Source organism: Acinonyx jubatus, chromosome A2 (assembly GCF_027475565.1).
Source record: "Acinonyx jubatus isolate Ajub_Pintada_27869175 chromosome A2, VMU_Ajub_asm_v1.0, whole genome shotgun sequence".
Classification (NCBI taxonomy): domain Eukaryota; kingdom Metazoa; phylum Chordata; class Mammalia; order Carnivora; family Felidae; genus Acinonyx; species Acinonyx jubatus.
This window is the reverse complement of record NC_069383.1, coordinates 156,729,367-156,750,146: the sequence shown is the minus strand read 5'-3', so window position 1 is coordinate 156,750,146 and position 20,780 is coordinate 156,729,367. Positions and strand designations below refer to the sequence as shown.

The 20,780-nt window shown below is 53.1% G+C and overlaps 2 protein-coding genes and 1 long non-coding RNA gene across 12 annotated transcripts; 2 read left to right on the top strand and 1 right to left on the bottom strand.

Annotated features, from left to right (window-relative positions):
• The first annotated feature begins 6 nt into the window (after positions 1-6).
• On the top strand, positions 7-7,642 carry LOC106986012 (ribonuclease H2 subunit A). Of its 6 annotated transcripts, none has more exons than XM_053219828.1 (10): positions 7-342; positions 1,463-1,668; positions 2,334-2,826; positions 3,015-3,086; positions 3,212-3,338; positions 3,431-3,518; positions 6,037-6,174; positions 6,281-6,368; positions 7,211-7,334; positions 7,426-7,642. In XM_053219828.1, the coding sequence occupies exons 3-10, from the start codon at positions 2,700-2,702 to the stop codon at positions 7,559-7,561; spliced, it is 900 nt and encodes a 299-aa protein (XP_053075803.1). In that variant the 5' UTR covers positions 7-342; positions 1,463-1,668; positions 2,334-2,699; the 3' UTR covers positions 7,562-7,642. The 6 variants fall into 6 exon arrangements, with proteins under 6 accessions (XP_053075803.1, XP_053075805.1, XP_026906000.1 ...); XM_027050555.2 differs by having other exon boundaries at positions 39-342; positions 1,414-1,668; XM_053219829.1 differs by having other exon boundaries at positions 39-342; positions 1,414-1,668; positions 7,409-7,642.
• Positions 7,643-8,409: 767 nt separating this feature from the next.
• LOC128314946 (uncharacterized) lies at positions 8,410-16,709 on the top strand. Of its 4 annotated transcripts, none has more exons than XR_008297247.1 (4): positions 8,410-8,627; positions 12,796-15,001; positions 15,650-15,732; positions 16,225-16,709. It is a non-coding gene; the product is annotated as an uncharacterized LOC128314946 (long non-coding RNA). The 4 variants fall into 4 exon arrangements; XR_008297248.1 differs by having other exon boundaries at positions 16,172-16,709; XR_008297245.1 differs by having other exon boundaries at positions 12,796-15,732.
• RTBDN (retbindin) lies at positions 14,579-20,612 on the bottom strand. 2 transcript variants are annotated; one of them, XM_053219820.1, is made up of 6 exons: positions 19,411-20,612; positions 17,025-17,215; positions 16,376-16,442; positions 16,169-16,279; positions 15,562-15,658; positions 14,579-15,022 (listed from the first exon to the last, which is right to left on the bottom strand). In XM_053219820.1, exons 2-6 carry the CDS (start codon positions 17,191-17,193, stop codon positions 14,795-14,797), a joined length of 672 nt encoding a protein of 223 aa, XP_053075795.1. In that variant the 5' UTR covers positions 17,194-17,215; positions 19,411-20,612; the 3' UTR covers positions 14,579-14,794. The 2 variants fall into 2 exon arrangements, with proteins under 2 accessions (XP_053075795.1, XP_026906347.1); XM_027050546.2 differs by having other exon boundaries at positions 17,025-17,199.
• Positions 20,613-20,780: the final 168 nt, after the last annotated feature.

Here is a 20,780-nt window from a genome sequence, read left to right as displayed (position 1 = left end):
CGGGTCCACTGCAACCGCAGGGGAGGGGGAGAGAAGACGGCTGGGTCCACGCGCCTGCAGGCAGCGGGACGCGTCTCAGAGCCTCCGGCCCCGACCACTGCCACCGCCGGCGGGGGTAGTGCGGGCACTAAACAGCCCGCGAGGAGCTCCTCCTTGGAGCGCGCCCGGGTCGGTTGGAGTCCGGCATGGCCGGGAGCCCGGCGGAGTTACTGCTGCCGCCTCTGATGTTCCTGCTGCTGGCGACCCCTGCCCAGTTCTCCCCCGAGTACCATTACCATTATTTCGGCGAGCAGGACGAAGGCGACACCTGGGAGCAGCTGCGGCAGCAGCATCAGGAGAAAGGTAATCGCAGAAGCCCCTTTGTCCCACTTCGCCAGCTGGCTGCAAACAGATCCCCCTCCAGGGACTTCAAATCTCTCCCCAGCTGCGCACTGGCGCGGCCCTCTTGGGCAGGTTACTTTTCTCTGAGGCTCAGTTTTTCCTATCTGTAGACTGAAATAGAGAGTGACTTAAAAGCAGCTTACAGAGGGAGAGGAGACGTGGGTAGGCAATAAATACCGAAGCAGACACATCCATAAACTCGTGGATAAATGCTGGGAAGAGTGGAGGTAGTGAAAGAAGGGAACCGGTAAACTTCTGAAGTCAGAGAAGGCCTCACCGAAGAAGATAGATACCCAATGCATCAGGAATCCAGCAAAAGCCAAAACATGCAACGATTTAGGGGGAAGAGTGTGCCAGGGAGTGGGAACAGCAGGTGCCAAGACCAAGAGGCTGGATGGGGGGCGGGGGGGGGGGATAGGAAGAGGCTGGGGTTGTCTGGCAGAGGCTTGGTGGGTATGAAGTTTTAGGAGTGTCTGTGAGCTGCTGAGTTGGGATAAGACCTGTTACCTAGGGGCACAGGGAGGAGTCTGTAAAAGAGCCTCCGATAAGCACAAAGAAGGTTGGAGCTGCTTTAAAAGTGGTCATAATAATGGTTTGTGTAGTACAAGCTAGCACATCGCCGCAGGCTGTCAGTACCTTCATTATGCCAATTATATCATTTGATTTACCACCTGGCAGGCCTCCTGGTCAGGGCTTGCTGAACAGGCCCAGTATCACCTCCGTGAAGACCGGAGGGAGTCAGCTTCAGTCAGTCAGGTGCCCAACATCAGTGGTGGGCACCAGTGGTGTATCACACTCCCAACTGGGCAGGCTGGCATAAGCGGGAAGTGTCAGTTTGCAGTCCCTCGGGGCCACACACCAGATGTATGAGCTCAAAGAGTGACTTGCTTTCTAAAGGTCTCAGTTTACCCACCCGGGAACAATGGGGGAAGAGAAACTGAAATAGTCTATGGTGGGGTGCCTGGCACAGAGGCAGAGCCCAGCAAACAGAAGATGTCATTTGTTAGTGTCTTTATCCTCCTCCCTTCCTAGAGGAAGGCAAGGGGGGTAGGTTCCCCCCTACCTGGCCCTCCATCCCTAGAAGTGTTGGACTCGATCCTTGGCCCGTGGGGAAAGTGGCGCTGTTTCTGTGACCTGGGCAAGCAAGAGCGCAGCCGCGAGGTGGTGGGCACAGCGCCGGGCCCGGTGTTCATGGACCGCGAAAATCTGGTGCAAGTGCGGCCCTGCAGACAACGTGACTGTATGTCCTGCAAACCGACCGATTGCGACTGGAGGCCCTGAACCCGGGTGAGAGACTGGCGCAGAGGAGGCGGGGTCAGGGCGGGCTGTCTAGTCCGGGGTTGAGAGTTCCCAGGGTGGGCGGGGAGAGAGGAAGGGCGGGGTGGTGGGGTGGGAATGAGAGGGGGGGCCCTAGGGCTGAGGATTGAGGATGGCGGGAGAGGGAAGAGCTGAGTCAGGAACCCTGGGCCCCACTGATAGCCGGGGAGAAAGAAAGATAGATGGTGAGGGGCAGGGAGGGGGAACCGGAGATGGAGAACTGTGACCCTGAGGAAGGGGTATGAGCCTGTTGCAGGTCAGGGACCTCCAGGCCGAGAACATGAGCCCCGCTGAGATTAGAGAATTGGGGGACATGAACCTTGAGTTGGGGGGAATGGCCTTGCCTGGTAGGCACAGACTCTGAGCAGAAGTCTGTTGAGATTTGGGATCACAGTTGGGGGGGAGGGGGGGAGGAGAGGCTTAGCCCCAATTAGAGGGTAGGAAGCAGGGGGTGGGGGGAGAGGGTCGGGGTGAAGTACGGAGAGAGAGAGGGAGTTGGGGGACCTCAAATCTGGAGGCCTGAGCTCAGTGGAAGTGGGAATACCTAGTCCAAAAGGCTTAGACTGTGCAAGACAGGGACCCAGTGATGTAGACACTGTTTTATTCTGGCTGAATAGTGGTATTTGACCTTCTAGGTCCTGACTGGGTGGAATTCTCCGAGACCCGCATCAATTTCCCCTTTATTTCTCCATCCAACTACCAGCCTCGACGGGCGGGGCTTCAGCGATTCAGGGGCGGAGCTTGGAAAGCGACCCCGCCCACCCCGTTCCCCAAACGAAGAGTTCGGCGGTCGGCCTTGGGAACTACAATTCCCAAGAGGCCACACGGCAGGCGCTTCGGCGGCCACTGCGCAAACGTTAACGGCGGCAGGCGCACCGGGGGCGTGTCCTGCGCACCGATTGGTCGGGAGCGAGAGCCGCTTCCGGATCCGCGGAAATCGCGCGCCGAGACCTGGGCCCGCAGATTTCATTGTTGAGGCTTGTAGCGGCGGCACAGGCAGCATGGATCTCAGCGAGCTGGACAGAGACAGTACAGGCCGCTGTCGCCTGAACTCGCCTGTGCCTGCGGTGTGCCGCAAGGAGCCCTGCATCCTGGGTGTCGATGAAGCGGGACGGGGCCCCGTGCTGGGTGCGCCCCCCGGGCTGGGCAGGAGGAGGGGTGTGATAAGGGGAATGCTAGTTGCAATGAAACGGGAGCCGGGATTGGACCCTACCCAGGGAGGCGGGTAATAGTGGTGATGGCACCGGGAAAAGCGGTGATGATGGAATAGGGATAACGGTTTTCACGGCTCACTGGTTGGACACCCGTTTCCCCAGGCCCCATGGTCTACGCCATCTGTTATTGCCCCCTGTCTCGTCTGGCAGATCTGGAAGCCCTGAAAGTGGCAGGTGAGCCCGAGGTGTGAGTCTGGGGAGGGGGTTCATGGGCGTGTGGAGGGGCGGGGGCAAACTGGAGGAGAGAGCAGGAACTGGGGGAACCAGTCACTTCCCTTCTCTCCCAATCCTCCTCCCAGACTCAAAGACCCTATCGGAGAGCGAGCGAGACAGGCTCTTTGTGAAAATGCAGGAGGACGGGGACTTTGTGGGCTGGGCATTGGACGTGCTGTCTCCAAACCTCATCTCTACCAGCATGCTTGGGCGGTGAGGGGCATCCGGGAGGGGCCAGGGTGGGCTGGAAGGGATTGGTAGCTGGATTGAGGTTGAGGTTGACTGGGCTCTGTCTCCCACTGCAGGGTCAAGTACAACCTGAATTCCCTCTCGCATGATACAGCCACTGGGCTGGTACAGTTTGCATTGGACCAGGGTGTGAAAGTTGCCCAGGTGAGCTGTTGGGTTGCCCACATTTGAATACCTCAGGATAAAATGGGGGTATACAAGTGTAGTGGATGATTCAGGGTCAGACATCTGGATGACCTCAGGAATATTCGTTGCTGCCTTTGACTTCCTACTCCTTTTCCTACCCTACGTGTGTCCTCACCCAGGACCATGGAGGAGCCCCCAGCCCCACCCCCATTTAATGTATCTCTTTATTCTGAAGGCTCGGAGTCCAGAGCAAATCTGTATCTGTCCACCTGCCTACAGCCTCAGTCCTAGCCCAGGGCCCCTCCTCTCCTGGATTCCTGCCCCGTCCTCCTCCCACTTTGAGGCCTATCCTTTACAATCTGCTCCTAGTGCAGCAAATAGTCCTCTTTTGAAATGTAAATCTCAACGTTTAATTTTTTGATCCCGGTAGAAATTAAACCTGGGAAGCTCAGTGTCAAGAGGAAGAGAATGAGATTAAATTACCAGAGGGAAATCTAAGTTGGTGTGGTATCCAATACTCTGAGGCAAAAAAAACCAAAAACAAAACAAAACAAAACAAAAACAGGCTGTTTTGAGATAATAACAAGGGCAAATACACTTGAGATAGGGAATGTGACAAGGGAGACCTTGCTGCAGAGGTGGCTAAGGTCCAGGACTGGCATGTGGAGCTGACAGTGCAGTACTGGAACAGATAGACAAGGGCCCTGCATTCCGTGGTTCATGGCCAAGTCAGGGGACACAGATGGTCAGCTGGTAAGCAAATAATAAAGGTGATTTCTGAGAATAGCAGCTATGGAGATCACTGACCCCATCTCTCCACTCCAGCCTTGAGGCCTCCCTGCTGCTGTCTAGCATACTCAGCATGGTCCCACCTCAGGGCCTTTGCACCAGCTGTTCCTTCTGCCTAGAATCCTCTTTCTGGAATCTCCACATGGTCATTCCCTTATCTCCTTCAGGCCTTTATTTAAATGTCACTGCCTCAGAGTGACCTTCCCCAAATCTCTTCTACCACTGTTTAAAATGATAACCCGTTCCCAGGCTCCTGGCTAGCTCAGTCAGTAGAGCACGTGACTCTTGATCTCTGGGTTGTGAATTGAAGCCCCGCTTTGGACGTAGAGCTTACTTGAAAAAAAAAGACAATAATAGGGGCACCTGGGTGGCTCAGCCGGTTAAGCGTCCAACTCTGGCTCACGTCATGATCTCACGGTTCGTGAGTTCCAGCCCCTCATCGAGCTCTGTGCTGACAGCTGAGGGCCTGGAGCCTGCTTGGGATTCTGTGTCTCCCTCTCTCTCTGCCCCTCCCCTGCTCACGCTCTGTCTCAAAAATGAATAAATGTTTAAAAAAATAAAATAATAAAAAATAAAATGAAAATCCCTCCCAACTCTCTTCTATCCTTTATTATTTATCCTGTTTTAAAAAAAATTTTTTTTTTTTTTTTCCGGGGCGCCTGGGTGGCTCAGTCGGTTAAGCGTCCGACTTCAGCTCAGGTCACGATCTCACGGTCCGTGAGTTCGAGCCCCGCGTGGGGCTCTGGGCTGACGGCCCAGAGCCTGGAGCCTGCTTCCCATTCTGTGTCTCCCTCTCTCTCTGCCCCTCCCCCGTTCATGCTCTGTCTCAAAAATAAATAAACGTTAAAAAAAAAAATTAAAAAAAAAATTTTTTTTAATGTTTATCCAGTTTTGAAAGAGACAGTGTGAGTGGGGGAGGGGCAGAGAGACACGGAGACATAGAATCACAAGCAGACTCCAGGCTCCGTGATGTCATTACAGAGGCTGACATGGGGCTCAAACCCACGAACCTCAAGATCATGATCTGAGCTGAAGTCAAATGTTCATTTAGTGACTGAGCCAATCAGGCACCCCTCCTGTTTGGTTTTTTTTTTTCCACTTTACTTATGTATTTTGAGAGAGAGAGGGAGTAAACGAACGAATGTGAGCAGGGGGGAGGGGCAGAGAGAGAGGGAGAGAGAGAATCCCAAGTAGGCTCTGCATTGTCAACTGAGAGCCCATTGCGGGGCTTGAACTCACGAACTGCAAAATCATGACCCAAGCTGAAATCCTGAGCTACCCAGGCGCCCTTGTTTATCCTGTTTCTTGTCTGTGGACCTCGCCAGGGCATCCACTCCACGAAGAAAGAGATTTTTATCTGGTGTGTTTTCCTGCCATGTTCTTGGCATCTAGTGCAGCCGTGGCATATAGTAGGTGCTCAGTAAATGTAGAATGGATGCAGCCTGAACAGGGGCAGCCTCTTTCGGAGGGGACTTGTTAATTATTTGCTTATTTAATACTCTCTGCGCCCAACGTGAGGCTCGAACTCATGACCTCAAGATCAAGAGGCGCCTGCTGTACCAACTGAGCTAGCCAGGTGCCCCGGGAGGGGACTTAGAGCTGAGATGCCTCAGGGAAAGCTACAGCCTGGGGATGAGCTGAGACGAGTATTCTAGGCAGCGGGAGCATCCAGTGCACACGCTGCGAGGCCGGCTCGGTTGTTTCCCCGGATGTCTGTTGAACGAATACATCTCTGTCACCGTGGCAGGTGTTTGTGGACACCGTGGGGCTGCCAGACACCTACCAAGAGCGGCTGCAGAAGCGCTTTCCCGGCATCGAGGTGACAGTCAAGGCCAAAGCGGATGCCCTGTACCCTGTGGTCAGCGCCGCCAGTATCTGTGCCAAGGTCAGGCGCCTGCTGGCCGTAGCCAGCCTCTGGCATCTCCTGGGGCAAGGGGGCAGGTGTGCCTGCTCCAGGGGAGGGAGAGCCCGATGTTTTGTCTTCCCCACAGGTGGCCCGTGACCAGGCTGTGAAGAATTGGCACTTTGTGGAAAAACTACAGGGCCTGGACGCCGATTATGGGTCCGGTTACCCCAATGGTGAGCAGCCTGGAGCCGCCTTGAGATGGCGACATTGGCGACAGCCCCAACGAGGCAGGCTGGAGCGCACTTCGGCCTTCTCAGACAGGAGGGCCGCTTGCTTATGGCCAGCGTGAGGCAGAGCCGGAGTCTTGTGGGCAGGCGTTCTCCTCCCTTCTCCCTCCATCCCTACTTTCTCTCTGGAGCCCCAGTGAGGGCCTCACACCCTTGGCGGGCGTCTCTGTTTGTTAAGCGGAAAGGGGGCAGGGGGGAGGGATGTCAGCTGATGTCCAATAGCCCCCGTGTAAACCTACTCTTTCCTCCCAGTTATGAGGCGTTGTCTGTGTGGTAGATGAATGTGTGCCCACCCCTCACCGTGAGTGGATTTAAAGGGCGAGTGACTGGGTTCAGGGAACCCTCTTGTCCTTCTGAGGCCCGGGGAAGCATGGGCAGATGGGTGCTTACTGAGTCCTTCCTGTATGCGCCATGCAGGTCTGGGCCCTGGGGATATAGCCATGAACAAGACAAAGGAAGACCTCTCTGTCCCCACGGAGCTCATAGTTACTTGGGGATGATGAGCATTGACCCCCTGGTCTGCAGATGCTGGTTTAATGACTCTTGTCCTTGAGTGGGCGAAGACATGTCTCAGAGGCAGTCTCCCTAAACTTGTGCCTTGAGCACCTGTCGGCAGGTGATGAGTCTGGGTGCTGCCTGTGCAAAGGTTCCGAGGCAGGAACGGCCTCAAACAGCGGAGGTGCCTCGGGTACTCGGGAGGCCTGAGATGCCAGCGTGAGGAACTCGGGCATCGTGTCAGGGGTCGGGGCCCATCAGCACTGCCAGCCCCACCCCTTCCTGTCTTCCAGATCCCAAGACCAAAGCCTGGCTGAGGAAGCATGTGGAGCCCGTGTTCGGCTTCCCCCAGTTTGTCCGGTTCAGCTGGCGCACAGCCCAGAGCATCCTGGAGAAGGAGGCAGAAGGCGTTATGTGGTGGGTGCCCTGGAGGTGCTGTGAGGAAGGAGGGAGGGAGGCCAGGGCTCCCCCTGTCACCCCAGAGTGGTCAGTGTTGCCTCTCCCACAGGGAGGACTCACTGACAGGGGATCAGGAGGGACCTGGGAGGATCACGTCCTACTTCAGCGAAGGCGCCCGAGTCCGCCCCCGCCTGCCCCACCGGTACTTCCAGGAGCGGGGTCTGGAGTCAGCCACCATTCTCTAGGCTCCGGCCTGTTCTCGTTTCTGTGCCTTCGCCACCCCCCCCCCCCGCCCCCGCTTTGTGATTAAAGTTCTTTTTATGTTTTGTTTTGGTTTTGTTTTTTAGTTAATTAATTTTTTTTTAATTTATTTTTTGAGAGAGCACGAGAGAGAGTGGCCGAGAGAGAGAGAGGATCCCAAGCAGGCTCTGCTCTGCTAGCACAGAACCTGACGTGGGGCTCAAAACTGTGAGATCATGACCCAAGCCAAAGTCAAGAGTCAGACGCTTAACCAACTGAGCCACCTAGGTGCCCCTAATGTTTATTTATTTTTGAGAGAAAGAAACAAACAGAGCACAAGGGGGGAGGGGCAGAGGGAAGAGGCAGATACAGAATCCGAAGGAGGCTCCAGGCTCAGAGCTGTCAGCACAGAGCCCGACGGGGGCTCGAACTCACCGACTGCAAGATCATGACCTGAGCCCAAGTCGGGTGCTTAACGGACTGAGCCACCCAGGCGCCCCTTGGCCATTAGGTCTTTTAAAGTATGTTAAATTTTAAGCATCTTAGAATTTTCTAGAGTTTTTTTTTAAATTTATTTGTATTTCTTTTTTAATTATTTTTTTCAACATTTATTTATTTGAGAGAGACAGAGCGCGAGCAGGGGAGGGGCAGAGGAGGGGCAGACACAGAATCCGAAGCAGGCTCCAGGCTCCGAGCTGTCAGCACAGACCCCGACGCGGGGCTCAAACTCACGAATTGTGAGATCATGACCTGAGCCGACGTCCGACACTGAACGAACTGAGCCACCCAGGTGCCCCTGTGATTCAAGTTCTTTAAAGAAAGCCAAGCACGGAGTTGCTTGGCACAGGATGGACCCTGATTGATTTGATTTTTTTGTTGTTGTTTTAATTTCTTTTTTAAGTTGATTTATTTATTTATTTTGAGAGACAGCAAGAGCTCGCACGCGGGAAGGAGCAGAGAGAGAGATTCCCCAGCAGGCCCCATGCTCCACCACGGAGCTCAATCTCAAGACTGAGATCATGACCTGAGCCGAAATCAAGAGTGGGATGTTCAACCAACTGAGCCACCCAGGTGCCCCCGTTTGATTTGAGTTTTCAAATGCGTGATGTACGTGTAGGATGCAGAATTAGGAAAGAGCACGTTGAGGGGCACATGGGGCTCTGCCCTGACAGCACAGAGCCTGCTTGAGGTTTCTCCCTCCCTCTCTGTCTCTCTCTCTCTCTCTCTGCCCCTCCCCTGCTCGCACATGGTCTCTCAAATAAACTTTTTTTTTTTTTTAATTTTTTTTTTTAACGTTTTATTTATTTTTGAGACAGGGAGAGACAGAGCATGAACAGGGGAGGGTCAGAGAGAGGGAGACACAGAATCTGAAACAGGCTCCAGGCTCTGAGCGGTCAGCACAGAGCCCGACGCGGGGCTTGAACTCACGGAATGCGAGATCATGACCTGAGCCGAAGTCGGCCGCTCAGGCGCCGACTGAGCCACCCAGGCGCCCCTCAAATAAACTTTTTTTAAAAAAGCACATTGAGAAGCCTCGCTCATACCTGCAGCCAGCTCACTGGTGGGCTTACCACGTTGTCCTAGTCTTTTGGGGCCACTGTAACAAAACACCGCAGACTAGGCGGTTTACAAATAACAGACATTAATTGCGGTTCTAGAGGCTGGAAGTCCAAGATCACGGGGCCTGCATGGTCAGGTCCTCGGGGGGACTCTTTCCCCAGGGGGTAGACCGCCAACTTCTGTGTCCTCACGTGGTGCAAGGGTCAAGGAACCTGTGGAGTCCCTTTTATAAGCGCACTAATCCCATTCTTGACCTAATCACCTCCTGAAAGCCCCACCTCTTAATACCATTATCTGTGGGAATTAGGATACCAACATGAGTTTGGGGTGGAGGCGGGGGGTACACATAGACATTTACATCCTAGCGGCTACCTTTTAGGTCCTTCTGAAGTTAGCCTGGCATGTTACAAATATATGTGCAGATACTTTCTTGAGGTTTTGTTTTTACAAATGGAAACTATACCCTACATATTCACCATTCTTCGCTACATCTTGGAGGTAATTCCAAAGTGAGTGTCTAAAGACCTTCCTCATTCCCTTTATAGCTAAGAGTCCTCAGTGTGACTGTCCTGTAGTTTATTTAATGCTTTTTTTTTTCTTTTAGCCTTTATTTCTGAGAGAGAGAGATGGAGTGCGAGCAGGTGAGGGGCAGAGAGAGAGGGAGACACAGAATCCGAAGCAGGCTCCAGGCTCCGAGCTGTCGGCACAGAGCCCGACGTGGGGTTCGAACTCACAAAATGCGAGTTCACGACCAGAGCAGACTGAGCCACCCAGGCGCCCCTATTTAATGCTTTTAAGAGATGAGTTGTGGGGCGCCTGGGTGGCGCAGTCGGTTAAGCGTCCGACTTCGGCCAGGTCACGATCTCGCGGTCCGTGAGTTCGAGCCCCGCGTCAGGCTCTGGGCTGATGGCTCAGAGCCTGGAGCCTGTTTCCGATTCTGTGTCTCCCTCTCTCTCTGCCCCTCCCCCGTTCATGCTCTGTCTCTCTCTGTCCCAAAAATAAATAAAACGTTGAAAAAAAAAAAAAGAGATGAGTTGTCACCCAGCTTGCCGTTAAGCATGTATGGCAGAGGATGACCAGGATGTGCCATCATTTTAATGCAATTTGTCTGTAGGACAGATTCCCAGAGGTGGGCTTGCTGCGTGGGTTAGAGGATCTATGCCGTTTGTAACTTGGAGAGAGATTTCCAAACTTCTCTCTGTGAAGACTTGTACTCCGTAGCATTCCCCCCCCCCCCCCCAACTTGTTTCCTCCAGAGCCTCAGCAGCAGCAGGACAGGTTTGTCTCACCCCAGGAGAAGTTTGGAAGTTGGGTGGCTCAACGACACCCAGGACGCCATTTTTTAAATTCATCTTCTCTTTTGCATCTTTGGTGTTTTTTTGCCTCTCATCATCCCACTATGGCTGCCACAGTTCCAGACATCACATCCCAACCTCCAAAGGTCTCCCCAAGCAGCTGCCCTGTCACTTCCTGGCTGAAAGTGGGACACGTCTATGCCCAAGGCAGGGGGAGTACCAGGGGGAATGGAATATCTGGGGAAAGCATCAAAAGCTGATTCCTGGGGGTAGGGAGAGACCTGGTGTCCCCCCCTCCCCCATTCCCTTCCCTGTGACCCCTCCTTGACTTGAGCAGTAGCAATTTAATGGAAAGAAGAAAAGGGATGGCTCTTCACCTTGTAATACCTGTTCTGATAGCAGGAGCCCAGGGCATTGTGGGAATACTATGTATGGAGCATGTAGACAGCTAGGGCTACATAGCAAAGTACCAAGACTTGGTACCTGAAACAACAGAAACATTGTCTCACGGTTCTGGAGGTTAGAAGTCCAAGAGGAAGGTGTTGTTGGCAGGGTTGATTTCTCCTGAGGCTGCTCTCCTTGGTTTGTTGATGGCTGTCTTCTCCCTGTGTCTCACGACCTTCCCTCTGTGCGTATCTGTGTCCTCATCTTTTTTTAAGGACTCCAGTCATTGGATTATGGCCCATCCATAGGACCTTAGTTTACCTTAATTACCTCTTTAAAGACCCTATCTCCAAATATAGTCACATTCTAAGGTCCTGGAGTTGGGACTTCAACATATGCATTTGGGGGGATGGGATACAAGTCAGCCCATAACAGAGTATCCACTCTGTGTCGGTCCCGTGCTGGGCACCAGGAAGGCAGCGTTGACCCAGCTACAAAAGGTGTCTGAGTGCCCAGGGATGTCTAGGGGATCTCAGGAGTGTACAGTGGGGGACGCCAGCTCTGCTCTGGGGCTCAAAGAGCCTGAGGAGCTGACTGGCTGAGATCTGAAGGGTGAGGGGTGGAACAGAACAGGAGGGTGAAGAGGGCCCCGGGCAGTGGGAACTGTTGAGTACAGATCCTGGAACCGAGAGGCTCTGCTTTGAGAAGGCGGGAGGGCAGGGATAGTGAAGGCTGACCTTGGGGAGGAGCTGTGCCCTCCCCCCCGATTTCCCCACACTAGGGGTGCCCTCTATTCAAGCCTCAGCCTCTGGTTAGCATCATAGTTGCAAAACATTACCCATGCTGATTCCATTTATAATTCTGCCCTGTCCTTTTCTACATAAATATGTAAATGTATGCTGTAAATTTTGTATCTACTTTTTTTCCCCCCCTCAGAATTATTAGAATTACAGTTCATCTTGAAGTTGTAGGTCCATCTGACTGCTGATGGAATTTGCTGGACAGGGTAAGGAAACTATTGCCTTCTTCACAGCTGGCAATAAGCAGAAGCTAGTGGGCGCTCTGAAGATGTAATGTGCTAGGGGCACCTGGGTGGCTCAGTCGGTTGAGCCTCTGACTTTGGCTCAGGTCATGATCTCAGGGTTCATGAGTTCGAGCCCCAAATTGGGCTCTGTGTTGGTAGTGGGGAGACTGCTTGGGATTCTCCCTCTCTCTCTCTCTCTCTCTCTCTCTGCCCCTCCTCTGCTCACACTCTGTCTCCCCCCAAGTAAACTTTCAAAAATAATAAAATGAGGTTAACAACCCCTTTCTGGAAGATTGCAAACAATTCTGCTCTCCTTAGGACAGCCATGTGGGTGACTCCTCTGATTCTCCTTCACCCATCTCTTCCCACCTTCTGGTTCTTGTCCCAGGGTCCTCACTGGTGTCCCTTATCTCCAGTCTCGCCTCCTCCCTATCCTGCTTGCAAGGGCAGGCAAGAGTGTCAGTCTGATGGATCTTACTCTGTGTAAACCTCCATGGCTTTCACATCCCTTATGATTGGGTCCAAGGGCCTTTGTCTGGTGTTCAAGGCGTTCTGTAATCTGACCCCACCTCCCATGCTCTGCTCCAGGCTTGCTGAGCAGCTGGGAGTTCCCAGAACCTGAAATCCCCAGGCCCCCTACTTGAAATGCCCTTCCCTATGTCTTGGCCACCTGCCTGGAGATCCTCCAAAGGCTTATCTGCTTTCTTCCTTGAATTGAATGCCTGCTTATTCTTGTCACAATACAGTACCTAACAACTGATAATGGACGATGCCTACATTTGTGGAGCGTTAATTACATACCAGGCACTTTCTAAGTATTATACTTGATACCCCTCCCATTAGAAAGTGGAGTTTAGATGCTTCCTGTTGAATATGAGCTGGCCCTGGCAACACAACTTCAGTGGATAGAAAGCGGAGGTGACACTGGTAGAGATGAGACAGCTCTGACCTTGGAATATTTGTCCTTGGAACCCAGCTGCCATACCGTGAGGAAGCCCAAACTGCAGGGAGAGGACACGCCACAGGGAGAGGACACGTGTAGTGACGCCGGTCGGCAGCCCCAGCAGAGATTCGAGGCAGAAGCCAGTGCCAGCCACCAGATGTGAGTGAGGAAGCCTTTAAGGTGAGCCCAGCCCCAGCCAGTTTCTGCAATTGCATTAGATACCTTGAACAAGAACCAGCCCCAGAACCGTGAAAGAATAACAATTGTTGTTGCCTTTTACCACTAAGTTTGGAGTTGTTACACAGCACTGTATAACCAGAACAACTTGCATTAACTGATTTAGTTCTTCCGACAACCCTAGGAGAGGGAATGGCTGGGCAACGTTCCCAAAGTTACAGCATGAGTAAGTGGTAGAACTGGGATGTGAACCCTGGTAGAGGTACTACAGAGTCAGGGTCATAGCCCTTAGTCTCTGTGGCCAATATATCTTGATTCCCTGCCCGGCACTCCTTTCCCTTCTGGTTCCAGCACCTGATTTTCCTTTGGGACCACTCCTCCCACATCCTCAGTCCATACGGTTCAGATGGAACTGAGCCCACCTTGGGCCTTCAGGCACAAGCCCGTAACCCATTATCAGGCCACCTTTGGGCACCACGATTGGTTTGGTGATGGGCTCATAATGAAACTGGATCATTGAGTGCCAGCACTGGGAACTTTGCTGGTTTTACAGAGAAATAGAAATAGAGCCACTGGAAGGTGCCTGGATGGCTCCGTTGGTTAAGCATCTGACTTCAGCTCAGGTCATGATCTCACAGCTTGTGGGTTTGAGCCCCCTGTCGGGCTCTGTGCTGACAGCTCAGAGCCTGGAGCCTGTTTCAGATTCTGTGTCTCTGTCTCTCTCTGCCCCTTTCCTGCTTGTGCTCTCTCTCTCTCTCTCTCTCTCTCTCTCTCTCTCTCTCTCTCTCAAATGAATAAACATTTTTAAAAATTACAAAAAAGAAAGAAATAGACCCACTGGAATCATGTAGTTACTGGTCTATCTTAGCTACTGTGAGGAGATCCTGTCCAAAAGTATAGCCAAGAAAAAGATACAGATAGATTCCTAACATTTTAGGACCTAGATACAGCCAATCCTGAAGCTTATCACTGTTGGCTAAAGATACTTTGAACTGAGTTTCTCTTGCTTCTGAAAGAGGCCTGCTACTCTCCCAGTGAGGCATTTCTCTTCTATCCCATCTTCCTGGAGGGCAGAGAATGGGCCTGATCTACCTAACTCAGAACAGGAGGCATCCGTCAGTCGTGTCCTATTGGACAGAACTAAAAGTCACACTGCCCCTGCTTTACTGGTGAGGAAACTGAGGCTGTCATAGGGCCTGTGTATAGGAGGAGGAGGAGGATTAGGAGTAATGCTTACATCCCAGATTTTAAATGAGTCAAGTCATGTGAGGTCGAGGACTGGGATTTGGAAGAAAGGGAGGAAGAAGGAAGGGGGTGTTATGCCAGCCACTGTTGGGTCTGCTTAGCAGGGAGGGCCATGAAGCTTGTCTTGAGGTCTGTACAAGTCAAGGAGCTTCTTGGGCCTCGTGGCACACACTTGGGGAGCATACCTCTTGCCCTTGCCAGCCCCTCTTCTGGACCCCTTTCTGTTTCTGACACCTGGATATTCCAAGTTATGAAATTGCTCACAATATAGGCTGTCATTTACATGTTAGTGTGAATCACTTATTAATTCTCGGACCTGAGGCCTCTGCAGTGACATTTCTGGCAGCTATCCTTCCCGCCTGTTTTCCCAAGAAGCAGCCACATCACAGTGCTTTCGAGCTGGCAACTTTATTCAGTGGGGGAAGAGGGGAAAATGAGCTAGAGTTGGGCTATTTCTCTAATAACCTGGAGAAGGGCTAGTCTCTGGGACTCCAGAAGGAGGGACAGGACTTTGGAAGCTAGAAAGCGGAGAGGGAGAGGGGTGGCGCTCTGGGTGTCTTGGGCCGGGTGGGGGGAAGGGACGCATCTTCCATCCAAGGCCCAGCGCCCCCTAGGGGCCGCTGCCGCTTCCACTACCACTCCCGCTGCCCGCAGCATCCAGGATCCAGGTGCGGGAGCGGCGGGACCGCGGGAAACTGATTTCCCGGGCCCTCCGTTCGTGTCTGCGACCCGGCAGTACCGAGATGGAAATGTTGAGGCAGTGATCCGCGCCAGGAGCTGCTACCGGCAGCACGTAGCCCAGGACTGAGCGGCAAAGGTCTGCCCCATCGGCAAAGGTCTGGGGAAAGGGGTGGAGTTAGGGCCCGAGTGGGCGGAGTCCAGGCAATTCAGGGGCGTGGCCCTGGCAACCTAGAGTCCCCGAGTTTCTTTGCAAGTAGGGGCCAGGGCAGAGGCGCGGCCTAGGTGCGGGCAGTTACCCGCTTTGGGTCCTCCCGGGAGTGTGGGAGCAGGGCCATGGCAGGAGCGGAGTACAGGGGAGGGCGAGTTATCCTTCCTGGGCCCCAGGGCCGGGGTGGGGGAGGGTCAAATTAAGATTGGGGCTTTAGAGAAGGTAATTCGGGCTTCTGAGTCTTCCAGGGGGAACTGTGGATGGGCCTAGAGCAGAGACGGTCCCTTGGGGAGGCCAAATCCAGACTCAATGGTCCCTAGGGAGCATACGGGCGTATCCCACTATGGAGATTGTGCTGCGGAAGGGGGAAGCGTGGGAACAGGAGCCTTGGGAGTGCCAGTCCGGACTCCGGGCCCTAGGCGGGTTAAGACAGGACATAGTAAGGGGAGGTCCCAGTCTCTCACCCGCGCTCTCTGTCTCAAGCTCACCTGCTCATAGGTAGCGCAGCCAGGCTCACAGCCCCTCTTTTCTGGGAATGGAAGCCAAGTTGGGCCGCAGGTAATATCGCTTTCGCAGGTGGCAAACCTACGGATGGTGTGTGGAGAGAAGGTGGGCAATCGCGTTCTGTTGGGATCCTGCCCTCCAAGGCTTCACTCAGTGTATGTCCCGGCCCCAGACCCAGGCCCCGCCTCTTAGGACCACGCCCCAGCAGACGCTGTCCTCCAGATTTCACCCTACCCTATATTCTCCACACATACCCGGGGCTCTGTCACAATTGACCTCATCCCTGCAGACTTCATACCATGTATTTCGGGCCAGCCTCTTACGTTCCCCAATCTTTTCAGCTCTCTTTTCTAGCAAGAGGTCCCGCCCCTTAAAAAACCCCAGATACGTGGAAGGCCACGCCTCCGTCCTGCCAACCTTAAAAGCCGGGTCCTCTACAGGCCCCCGTCCCTTTTTACCTGGCCTCTAAACTCGTTTTTAGACCTTGGCCTTATTGGAGGCAGGCCACACCCCTTCAAACACAAGCTGCAGATCCCTCCTTTGGTCCCGCCCAAACCATAGGACACGCCCCTCATGCCCCACCTCCCCTACCAGACATCGCAGAGCTCAGAACAGAGCGGCTGCGCCTGGCGTATCCCCAGTAGCAGCAGGCGGAAGCGACTCTGGAGGGCAGCTTGGAGATGTCCCAGGAAGGATTCGCACCTGAACAGCGGGAAAGACAGGCTCGTTTGGGTCAGGATGTGGCAGGGCCAACTGAAGCAAAACACACAACGAAACGCTGGCGGGTACTGTACTCACCCAGGGCTCGGCTCCCCACAGCGTTCTGGGACCGCCCCAGGGTCCGATGCCTCTGGCGTGTCCATCTCTGAAGGACAACAGGACCATGGAGAAGGTTACTCCTGTGAGGTGGGGTCTTAGATCCTCAGGTAGGATTGGGGAACTAAGGCCTGGGGGCCCCTTGAACAGGGGAGACCCCAGTTATGCCAGGGCCCCTCAAACATAAAACTTAAATAAAGACACTTCTCTTGGGATCCAAATGCAATTTCTAGTAATAATAAAAATGATGGCTTATCATAATCAGCTTATCGTTCATTACGTCCCTGATAGTGGTACACGTTTTCATATGCTTACATACACACCTTCACAACACTATGACGTAGGTCTATTATTTCTCTCCCTTTTTCATGGTCTACATGAAGCCCAGAGAGATTAAGTGACTTGCTCAGAGTCACACAATTATGAGGTGGGACAGCTGGGATTTGAACCCAGGCAGTCTGAGTCCAGAATCTGTGCACTTTAACTACTATTCTTCAGCACTAGCCCCGACTGCCCACCTCCCCCAACCCGTGCTTCATCCTAAGCCCCTCTCAGAAGGAAAATCTGATATTGCTGTGGTGATGTGGGATTTCCTGGGCGTTGGAAGTTAGGCAGGGTCTGGAGTGCTCACCCGCAAGGTGCAGCTGGACTGTGCCGAAATCGGTCGCCAGCCTATGGTGTCTCCGGGACAGAGCTGGGAGTGGGCGGCTCCCTCCACAGGACCCCAGCAGGATCCACACCAGGGTCAGTCTTAGGGCCCAGGGCAGGCCCCTGGGTCGAGTGTGGCCCCTGCAGGCCATGTCCACCTGAGATAAGAGTAAGCTGGGGTATAGGGTAAGGTTTGGTTGTCCCTTTCTGGAAGCTCAGGGTGGCACTCTCCTGATGCCTACTCAGGAGACAGTGCAAGGCAGAACAGAGAATGAGCAGTTGATGAGGAGGCAATGACCAAGGACCTCCAAATCCCAGGGGGCCACCAAGTCGTGCCTCTGACCCAGGAGCCCCTTCTCCCCCACCAGACTCATGTCCCCTCCATCCCTTTAGGCCCAATGCGTCCCACCCTCTGGTTTGACCACAGTTCCCCTCCCCCTCACACCCAGCAGGATCTCCCACCCTGTCAACCCTCAGGTGACTCCCGCTGTCTTCAGAACTAAAGGGACACCCCAGCTCTTTCAATCTCCATCCTCTGTCCAGCAGTTCCTCCTGCTCTTTTGCCCAGTCTCCTCCCTCCCTCTTGATCCCTGCTGGCCTCTTTCATGGTCACCTTCTCTCGGCCCACAATCGGCTTAGGGGCTTCCACTATGGCTGGCCCTTTGGAGCCAAGCTTGGCTGTGGCAGGACTCGAGTTTTGCTGCTGGAATCCTAAAGCCCCAGGGTAGGGGAAGCTGAGGGTCTGTAGGGACAAGACAGTTCCCTCCCCTCCCCTGCCCTCTTGGGCTACCCCTCACCTGTTAAGTGAACTGAGGTCTAGAGCGCTGCTGAGACACCTCCCGGTCAAGTGCAAGAAAGAGTGACAGCCAGAGGGGGTGTGGTCTGACGCAGAGGAGGAGTTTCCCATGGCCCCACCCCCTGCCCCAGCTGACCAAAGGCCGGTGGCCCTGGGCTGCTGTGTATATATCCTTGCACTGAGCATTATGTTGAGATTGTGGCTTAAACTCAATCTGTGTGTATATGTGTTGGATGAGAGTGTGTTTGTATGGCTGTGTGTGTGTAAAGCATGTGTGTTTGTTGGGTGAGGGTATGGTATGTGTGAGTCTTGGTTGAGTGGTTTTGTGTGTGTGTTTGTGTGTGTGTGTGTGTATGTGTATGTGCAAAATCTGGCTAAGGAGGCCTGTATGTATCTCAAGCCAAGTGTGTCCAATTGAGTCAGATATAATAAATGTGAAGGACAGGGAAGCAGGATTAGGATGGCTGTCCTGTGACAATGTTGTGGATAAGTCAGTGGATAAAAGTTTTTGGCCATGAATGTTGACCATTAGTGAACACAAAGGGGTGTTTATATGTGTGGAGAGAGTATGTGTCTGCATCTGAAACGTATGTGTGTGTTTCTCTGCAGTTTCTGTGAATGCAAGTTTCTTACAAACATTCCCTCAATTCATCCATCCATTCAACAAATGTTTGTTGAGCAGCTGTTGTGTGCCAGGTCCTGGGGATGAAGTAGTGACCAAGAAATGAATATCTCAGCCTCACAGAGCTGACATTATAGTGGGAGAGTCGGTGAGAGGAACAGTCCTGCAGTGGATATGTGAGTGTGTTTATGTGTGTTCATGTGTTGTGTCGGGAGGATACTGTGTCTGTGTGCTGGAGGAGAGTTTGTGTGTAGCTGAGCTGAGATTGGTTTTGGTATGATGTGTGTGTGCTTGTGTTTGTTGAGTGTTTGTACATGTTGTCTGTATGTCTGTATTCGCTGCGTGTGTGTATATCTGTGTTTTCTAACACTACTGTGTTTGCATACGTGTGTCTTTGCAGAGTGTGAGTTGATGTGTATATGTGTTTGTGTGTGTATTTGCTGATTTTGTGTTTGCATTCTGTGTTAATGTGTTGGTAAAGGATTCAGTGTGTCTGTGTTTGCTAAGTGCATATTTGCAATGTGTATGTGTTTGTGTGTGAGTCTGTGTTTGCGGAGAATGTGTTTGTATGTGTGTGTATTTTTGACAAGTACATATTTGCAGAGTGTGTGACTATGTGTATGTGAGTCTGTTTCCTGAGCATGTGTTGGTATGTTCGTGTTCGTGTATATATGTGTAGCGTGTGTGTGTGCCTGTGCTTGTAGTGTGTGCATGTGTTTTTGTGAGCAATGACCACTACCACAAATCTCCCTGTCTTATCAGGCTAATGCAGAGTTTTTGTCTGTCTCTTTCACTATGGGACGCTCAGATCTCAAAACACCACTGTGCACATAGTGCGTGCTCAGTACGTGTTGAGTAAATGAGCCATTTAGGAGGTGCTGTCTCCTGGCCCCTAATGGGCACCCACTAATGTCCTATAGGCTTCAGAAATCAAGATATAGTGGATCTCACCTTCCCCTTGTCCATTTTTGGGTAGGCCAGGGTGCTCGTGTGTCAGATATGTCCAGGCTTTGGGCTATGCCTTTCGCCAATCCTTTCCCTCCCCTGACCTCAGCTCCCAACGCTGCCCTCGGAATTCAGCACCGTGGACAGGAGCGCATGAGATCAGCACCACGGAGAGCTCCCACGAAACCAGCCTTAGAAGGGGTGACAAAAGCGGAGTCTGGGTCTTCGACAGAGAAGTTTGAGAAACAGACTCAGCAACATGGCAAACAAACATGCCGACAAACAGAAAAACATTGAAATAACTCGGGCAAAGGCACAGAGATGAGGAAACAAGCGTCTGGGGAACACCTGGACCTAGACCTTGCCTTGCCGTCGCCCTCATTGGCCGGCAGGGGTCGCTTCCTTCAGTGACCGCGCCCTCCAGGGCCTTCCTGGCCAATTATGGGCCAGGACCCTTGGGAAGCCCCTTTCCCACCCTACCCCCCCAAAGCCTAGACTTGGAGTGGGGAGGTCACCGACGCTTTCCGCACCAACTCTGGGAAGCATAGTCGGCTTGGTCTCAGCTGTAGGAACACTACGGGTGTGGTGTGTGTGTGTGTGTGTGTGTGTGTGTGTGTGTGAAAATCGCTTCAGCTGCCCCCCTCCCCAACTACCAGCTAATCGCCCCTATAAATATAGCGCAGCCTGGCCTGGCTACTTAATCCTGACGGTGAGGGAGGGGGTCGTTAGAGGGGCTGCAGGACTCCCTGAAGAGGCTCTGGTTGGGAAGGGGGGCTTATAGGCATGCAAAATGTTTTTCTTTGGGAGCATCTCCCGCGAGGATGGGTGTCCTCAATGTAAATGTCACTCTGTAAGAATGTACCTTCTCGGGATGTGGAGGTCTCGTGGGTGGGGGCAATTTCCCACAAAGAATATGGCTTTTAGGAGGTCTTCCGTTGGGGGTGTCTTCACTAGGCTCCCCACGTTCACCCGTGGGGATTTTTCTCTGCGGAAATGTCTCTTCTTGGGGGCAGCAGGGGGCTTCTGAGAGGCAGCGTCACCTCTCAGAGACCATCTGTCTTAGGAATGATTTTCAGGGTGAGGGGAGAGTTCCTGATTGGAGAGGGCGTCCCCGTGGAGACTGTCCATCCATGGGAATGTGTCTCCCTGAGGGGGTCGCTGCGAGGAGGGGGGAGGGTTCTGCGTTAGGAATATATCTTAGTGAGAATGTCTGTCTCCCTTGGGTGTTTCTTGGGTTGAAAGTCTCTCCATGGGCATGTTTCTCTCCTGGAGTGTCTCTCCTCATAGGTGTCTCTTCGTAGCTTGGCTCCCTTGGGGGCATATGGAAGCTTCTCCCTAGCTTACCCCCTCCCGCCCCTACCCTCCCCCCCGCCCCC